At 37.0% G+C, this 8,053-nt stretch overlaps 1 protein-coding gene across 1 annotated transcript in view; it reads left to right on the plus strand.

Annotated features, from left to right (window-relative positions):
• Positions 1 to 8,053, plus strand: part of LOC107698685 (BUB3-interacting and GLEBS motif-containing protein ZNF207-like) — a 15,177-nt gene that overhangs the window by 6,229 nt on the left and 895 nt on the right. The window contains exons 8-9 of the mRNA XM_016499771.1: positions 5,684 to 5,896; positions 6,089 to 6,254. Of these exons, the coding sequence (XP_016355257.1) occupies positions 5,684 to 5,896; positions 6,089 to 6,254 (379 nt within the window). The remainder of the gene's footprint in view (positions 1 to 5,683; positions 5,897 to 6,088; positions 6,255 to 8,053) is intronic.

The following is an 8,053-nucleotide window of genomic DNA, read 5'->3' on the forward strand; positions in this document are numbered from 1 at the left end:
TCCCGTATACCGTGATAAAAGCATTAGCAATTAATCGCAACATGAGAATTTGATACCGGCATATCCCTAATTTGTATATTCAAAATTTTATTTAAAACATTAATCTCATAACTAGGGTTGTGTATCGAGAACCGGTTCCAAATTTCCAATAATCGGGTATTCGATAAGATTGTGCATTTCGATTCCGCTTAACGATTCCCGCGTTCGCATTTTAATGTGATTTTAAACTATTTAAGTGCAGGAAGGGAAAGAACTTGCACACTGTTTGCGTGCAGCTGCTGATTTTTGCTCGTGTTATTCAGCTGCAACAGAACGCTTTGTAAAAAGACAATAAATGTTTGACATCTAAATGTTTGTATTAATTTTTTTTATATTGGATTTTTTTGTCTTATTGTAATCGAAACTAGGACTCGATAAGAATCGGAATCGATAAAATTCAAACGATACCCAACCCTAGTTACGGCGCTCACTGACTGACTGCGCCGCTGCATGATAGCGCGGGGCTTGTTGATCCCGCTCTCGCTGAATTTCTGAAACATTTTGCATTCTACCTGTAATAAAACTGTGCTAAATGTTTTGGGCCACACTAGTAGGAAGCATTTGAGCTGTGTTTATGATAAATGTGCATAACAGTGACTGTAAAATATGTATTTTAGGGATGGAAATTGCATTTTTATATTTGGGACATGGTAATTGCGCTACTTTGGGCGTTTTTTTTTTTTTTACTGGCATGGGCTTGGGATGCTCAATTAAAATGATGTAATGTGATCATTATTTTACCTTCCACGATCATTCAGACACGATCAGGTGCAGTACTGACACTCTGGTCAAGTCTGCATCAAATCAAGCACTCTGTAATCACAGGTAAACTGTCTGATCAGTCAGATGTTTGTCATGAGAAGTGTTCCACAAAACAGCTATGGTTTGCAGACAGTTATAAGAGTTGTGACAAATACATCTTGAATATACCGTGTGAACTCATTGCCCCGTTAGCTCGGAGAGCTTTATTTTCTCTCCTCAATAAGTTTTGTCAGTTGTTTTCTTTATTGGTCCAATTCTTGTTTCTTGGGTTGCATTGGTTAGTCACTCAATTAATTCTCTTCTGCTTCGTTCCCCCCTTCTGAATTATGTTGTATTGATAAGGAGTTATCACTGTAACTGTTTAGTTGTGCTATCTCACAATCAGTATATAGTAAATGTAAGTTAAAGTGTCGCTGATTTAACAGATTAAAACTTGGAGTGGCGATGAGGTCTTAAAATGTATGGATGGAGTCTTAAAAAAGGTCTTAATGTATTAATTTTAACTCCATGATTCCTGTATAGGCCTATACCCTGTTAGTGTCATATCCATATAAATCATTGTTATGGTTTCTATGGCTAGGACCTGCAGTTTATAAAAGGATTTAAGTTTACTTCTAGACTAAAAACAGTTAAAGTTAGCAGGTGCATAAGACAGCGCTACGTCCCACTTCAAAACACACAATATTTTTACATTTTTGTGAATAATTACCTGTCAGGGTCTTTGGGGAAAACGATGCAAGGCAAGATTTTTACTGTCACACTGATAGTTTTTGCAGTGGATTGCCCAACATTGCGTTCTTTTATTCCACTTTGACCTCTTTCGTCGTTATTCTGTCTGTTTCTGTGTATCTGTGCTGTTGTCCAGTTGGTGTTTTTACCCCAAAATGCCACCTACAGGGATCCAGACTCATTCTTCCCACTGGTCGCTCTTTTGCGACTAACTTTCTCAGTTGCTCGCACGAGCACATGATTTGGTCGCAACTGTTTTTTTTGTTTGTTTTGTTTTTTTGCTACTACATGGGATTAATCAATGCATGCTGATGAACTTTTATCATATATATTAGTTATATATAAAACATTATAGTTATATGTAAACGAAAGAGGTTAACATTCAACCTGTTCTTTTTCATTAGTAGTATTATTTGTGATTTGAATTTTGTGAACGGGAGATCCTCTTTTGCTATGTTATAAGCCGCGGGCTTCGGATGCTTTTGCTTTTGAATTTGTGATCTTGTTGTCACGTTTTACAAGAAAAGATAATTGTCTGTTTTGCTTACATCTATACCTTTCACTTTTTAAGACTAAAACAAAAGATGGATTCATTGTTATTCTTGATTAAAAAGCACAACAACGATAAAACCGTAAGATACAATGACAAACTAGCTTACAAAACGTTTATTAATAAAACTGAATAAGATGAGGCATGGCATACACCACATGCTGTATTATATGCAGACTAATAAATTACAGAACGTTTAGCAAACACTGAGGAATCAAATAAAAAAATAAATAAAATAGAGCCTCCATAGCATAACGTGAAGTAAACAGCAAAGATAACAAGCTTTTCAAAATGAAAACAAACAGAAAAGTAAAACTAAACTTGCTGTTGGTGACGGTGCTTGCATGTTTTTTTCCCCACAAGAATATCATGTTCAACTTTGGTTTAAGGAGCAATCTTTTACTTTACTTTAGCATGAAAACCATCCATCGTTTCCTCAATATTCGTTTTCATCGTTTCCTCATTTTTGATGCGTGCTCCTGCTGACGCGGCGAGTATAAACCAGGCTCTACACTCGAAACTGCGCAGTTCAAACGAGTAGCGCGGTTTCGTTATGCTTTCAGTTTCGTTTGCCGTTTGATGCTTCTCATATGCAACAGAAATGGCAGCGCTTATAAGTTAAACAACGCGGTGCGACCGCTCAAAAAATTTAGTCGCACAGGCAGAAAAAATGGTCGCAGTCTGGAGCCCTGACCAAGTGGCTGTTACCAAAAAAGCATCAGAGTTTCGCCTCTTGGTCTTCTATACCCTTTGATATTAGGGTTTTTCTGAGTTCTATTCCTTCTGTGATGCACATGTGGAGTTTCTGCGCGAGGGTGCCCTCTGGCACCGGTATCGTAAAAAACCTAAACGATACCCAACCCTAATCGTAATAATAAATAAAATTTTTGACTGATGATATTTTGTTTTCTTTTTACATTAAATATTACATATACGTATTAGGGATGTGCATCTTATGACTGTCCGATACGATACGCATCTCGATGCATAGCCAACGATATAATACATTAAAGATACATATGAAGCAGCTACTGATGCGATACGATTCACCCCTGTTACGATGCAGTGCGATCCGATTTCGATTCTATTCGATTCAACACAATGCGATTCGATGCAATACGATGCAATGGAGAAAATATGATCACTTTTAATGCCTCGAGGCCTGTTTCATAAAACAAGTTAACCAGATAACCTGGTCTAAAGCAGGCTAACTGTCAGGCTAAGTTAAGCTCCTCTACTGACCAACAGGAAGACAATGATATTACCACTGTCTCACACAGTTTCTAGCCATGCAGCCTTTCTCTCTGGTTTTATTACAGCTGTATCTTTTATAGTTTGCAGAACGGATAGCAGAACATTAGAACATTACAATCTAAATTGCTCTTTAAAGCATTTAAATAACTAGATTAAAAGTTAAAATCACTGAATTAAAAATGAAAATAAATAATAAAGAAAATGACTACATTTTAACTGCTATAAGAAACGCACATTAACTCATTTGAGCTTATAGTGATTAGTACTGTAGCCTATTAGCTTACATTTGATTTACCTATTCTGCTATCATAAAAATACACTTTATATGTAGGTTTAAAATTCTACAAAAGACACATTTAATGTCCAAAAACAAATGTTTTGGCAAAATGTATATTTTACTCAGAATTATTGCGCTCCTATGCGATTGCGCTCGGTCTGTTTAGCGTGCAAGCGCGCAGCAGTGCTCGTTGCTCTCGAGTGCCTCGCCCACTCCTGACAGCAAAATGGATATGTTTGCATGACTTTCTAACATTTACAGATGAAAAATATACCTGTGACATGTCAGTAATGCACTGAGGAAAACACAACGTCTCAAATGCATTAAACAGCACAGATATAGGCTATTCGCTGTTTGTCATGGTGGATGGATTTAATCCATGATCGACATTAAGGTCTGCTTAAGAATAAGCGTGCACAGATTAGTGAGATTGTGTGAATTTAATTTGTCGTTAATGGAACCGCTTTAGCCCCGACTGATTTGTTAGGTTATTTCAAGTCAGGTTTTGGACTTTAATCCCAGTTTTTCCTCGGGTCTCCGTGGTGTTGTGATGCATCATATTCACGACATTTACAGATGAAGAATATAACTGTGACATGTCAGTTATGCACTGAGGAAAACACAACGTCTCAAATGCATTAAACAGCACAGATATAGGCTATTTGCTGTTTGTCATGATGGATCGATTTTATCCATGATCGACATTAAGAGCTGCTTAAAAATAAACGTGCACAAATTAGTGAGATTGTGTGAACTTAATTTGTCGTTTATGGAACTGCTTTAGCCCCGATCGATTTGTTAGGTTATTTCAAGTCAGGTTTTCAATCCCCGCTTTTCCTCAGGTCTCTGTAGTGTTGTTGTGATACGTCATATTCACGTGCAGCGGTGATGAGAGAACGTGCTTGAGAAACAGTTTCGAGAGGAGAAATCGATCTAACGTTACATATAAAATATTGGTCACAGATTATTGGTCACTTTCTAAACAATAAAAGTGTAGTCATCCACTAGTAATTATATATAAATTAATCGTTTTTTACTGATGCAAATATGTTAGAAACGATGCATCGCGATATAAATGCCAACGTGTAGCCAATGTACGCTTTTTTTAACGATGCATCACATCGTTAACTTTTTATGCCAATGCACCGAGCGAATCGGGGAATCTTCCCATCCCTACTGCATAGTATTGTTTATCCACAAACAAGTTTGTTGCTAGGAAGCGGTGATGAGAGAGCACACTTGAGAAACAGTTTAGAGAGGAGAAATCAATCTACATATAAAATATTGGTCACAGATTATTGGTCACTTTCTAAATAATAAAAGTATAGCACATCCACTAGTAATTATATATAAATTAATCGTTTTTTACTGATGCAAATATGTTAGAAACGATGCATCGCGATATAAATGCCAACGTGTAGCCAATGTACGCTTTTTTTAACGATGCATCACATCGTTAACTTTTTATGCCAATGCACCGAGCGAATCGGGGAATCTTCCCATCCCTATTACGTTTGTAATATAATGTTTATTTCCGTCACAGGTTTGGTATTAAATCAGAAGGTGGTATTAAAAAGGTGTTAAAGTCTTAAATTTAACTTGTTCATATCTGTAGACACCCTGATAAAGAGACAGCATTATACTGTCATTATACTGGTGTCTGTCATTAGAAGATATGCACATGCTTATAAAGCTGTCTTGATATTTAGGCAGATATTTAGTTGGTTAGTGTTTTGATTCGTTTCTTCATGCATGCATATGCCTTTTTGCATTGGATGTGTTAAATGTACAGTGTTTGTAAACAAAAAAAATTAGTTTATTTTTTTTTTTTTTTTGTGGCAAAGTTTTTAACTACCAGTAATACCCTTTTTGGGCTTTAAGAGGTTATGTTTGTTTTTGTAGGATTTGTTTTATTTGCAAAAATATTATTACTCCTGTGATTATCCAAAACGGCTTCACTTGCCTTGAATTTAATTTTTTTTTTGTGGATGTTTTGGCAGTGTGCACTGTGATTGGGGAGGACGTTTTGCCTTTATTGCGAATATATTTTGAAAATGTCGCTTTAATTTTAGGCGCAGCAGACGGTATCGGGACCATCATCAACCACCTCTGATTCTCCTAAAGTGACATTCCCAGCCTACACCCAGCCTTCCTCCACTCCCTCTGTTGCTGCCTCCTCCAGCACTGTGGCCAAACCCCCTGCCACAGTCACAAGTAAGCCAGCCACCCTCACCACCCTGAGTGCTACCAGTAAGTTGATGCACCCTGATGAGGATATTTCGCTGGTGAGTGCTTGAGTTTTGCTTTAACTACTTTTTTTGACAGTAAGTAATTGTGAATGCATTAACTGGTATTATGAAATATTGCTGAAGCCCAAATTAAAGTTAACTGGTGTCATGAGAATACATGCAGTCCAGAGTGTGTTCTTGTTACTGCAAGTGACTGATGACATTGTTGTTATCTTGACCCCAATTCAGGAAGAGAGACGGGCTCAGCTGCCTAGATACCAGAGGCTAATCCCTCGTCCTGGGCAGACTGCAGCAGCTGCTGCCTCAGCTCCCCCTAGTGGAGCAGTGGGAGGAATGATATCTGCCCAGCGGGTTATACCTCCTCAGCAGCCTGGAATAAGGCATCCCATACATGGTAAGATTGTGTCTGTTGATCATATTATTTCTATTTATTATTTCTTGTTATCTTATTGTCTTATTCATTATTGGCATTGTAAATACACATACATTTTCAGATTTTTTTTTCATCTCGTTTATAAATTGAGCTCAGTTAAGGCCCCAATATACTCAAAATTAAGTTCCTTTTTGTTCTTCGTTTAGGGGTAAAACGAAATACAAAATACATGAGCAGTGGGTATACTGTTATCGAACATCCCAGTGCTGCCCACTCTGATGAAAGCAACGTTTATATAAATATGTAAATATGTGCTGCGCGCTTTCCTCTCAGTAACAAAATAAGCACAACAAAAATGGAGAAAACGGCATGAATATTTTTTTCATAAAAATCTGATCATAGCAACATGGGTATGTATGCACAGGCTCTGCAAATTAGCACTCACATGAAGTCACGTCACGTGTATTTACATGGCACTTTATTCAATATATTGCTTAAAAGCAAGCAGCAGTATTAAACATGAAAAACAGTGTTTCGTTTCATTAAAAGCAAAACTTAATTTGCTACTATAAAGTGGCTTTCCACTGCGTGGACATCTCACCTCCAAGGACTCGACAGACTAAATGAACCCAGAGAAGAGTTCCACGTGAAAGAAGGCGGAGCCTCAGAGCACACCTCCTATGACGTAATCGTCACGGGCCAATGGTAGTACGAAGGTGTTTTTGGCCGGATTTTTTCCGAAATGACGTTACATCAGTTCATTCTTAGATTTTTCTTGAAGTATATTGGGGCCTTTATACACAATGAAATTGCTTGATTTTTCCATTGAGTAACAGACTTTCTATATTGATCAATAAACGGGGAATAATTTAGAATAAAGATTAAAACCCAGCATTTAAAAGTACATTTTTATTTGCTTTATGCCATGTTTATACCATACATCATACTTTTATGTTGCCATCCCATTAAAGAGAAGGACATTTACAAAGCAACAATAAACAATTTGCAGCAAATGATAAACTTCTTAAATGCACTTGAATTGGAAAGTGAAACATTGAGTTTATCAAAACTTTCATGTCATTTTTAATTAAAGCAATACGCACCGAGAAGCTGTGGTTTACAGTGATTTTAGAGCAGATAAGGGGAATTGTTGAACTCTGCTGATTTAAAATCACTGTAAACCACAGCTTCGCTCTAATTATTGTTTTTATAAAACTACACATACCTAACAACATTTCATAAAATAAACACAAAATAAAAATGTAATTTGAGCATGCTTCCGCCAAACAATGTAGTTCTTCAGTACTGATTAGCAGAGTGGTTACCAGGCAATAAATCATGCAGTGGCTCAGTTATACAGATGTAATTAGATCAGAGGTGTAACTGCTGTAAATCTCAGTCATAGTCAAGGACCGGAACTGTCTGTATTATAGATCATCACTGAATGCCATAAACACATGTTGACTTACTAAAATAAGGGAATTTTAACTCTTTCCCTGTCAGCATTTTTTTTTAAATTTTGCCAGCCACGCCAGCGATTTTGATTATTTTCACAAAAATTTGATGGCCTCCAGTATATTTTGCTGTATGAATATTTGAATATTGTGGATGCACCGATACCGATACTGAGCTCCTGTACTCGTACTCGTTAAAATGCCCCAATACCAAACGCCGATACCACACAGCATGTGATAAGTGCCATATTCAGACAGAAAAACTGAAAACAGAACAACAGACAGCAGAAAGGAGTTAAGGATGTCTACTACGAAGTATATGTATGCAATGAATATAACGTTAAACATTCAGTATTAACGCCTGTA

The sequence above is a fragment of the Sinocyclocheilus anshuiensis genome, unplaced genomic scaffold (genome assembly GCF_001515605.1).
Source record: "Sinocyclocheilus anshuiensis isolate Anshui unplaced genomic scaffold, SAMN03320099.WGS_v1.1 scaffold314, whole genome shotgun sequence".
Lineage (NCBI taxonomy): Eukaryota > Metazoa > Chordata > Actinopteri > Cypriniformes > Cyprinidae > Sinocyclocheilus > Sinocyclocheilus anshuiensis.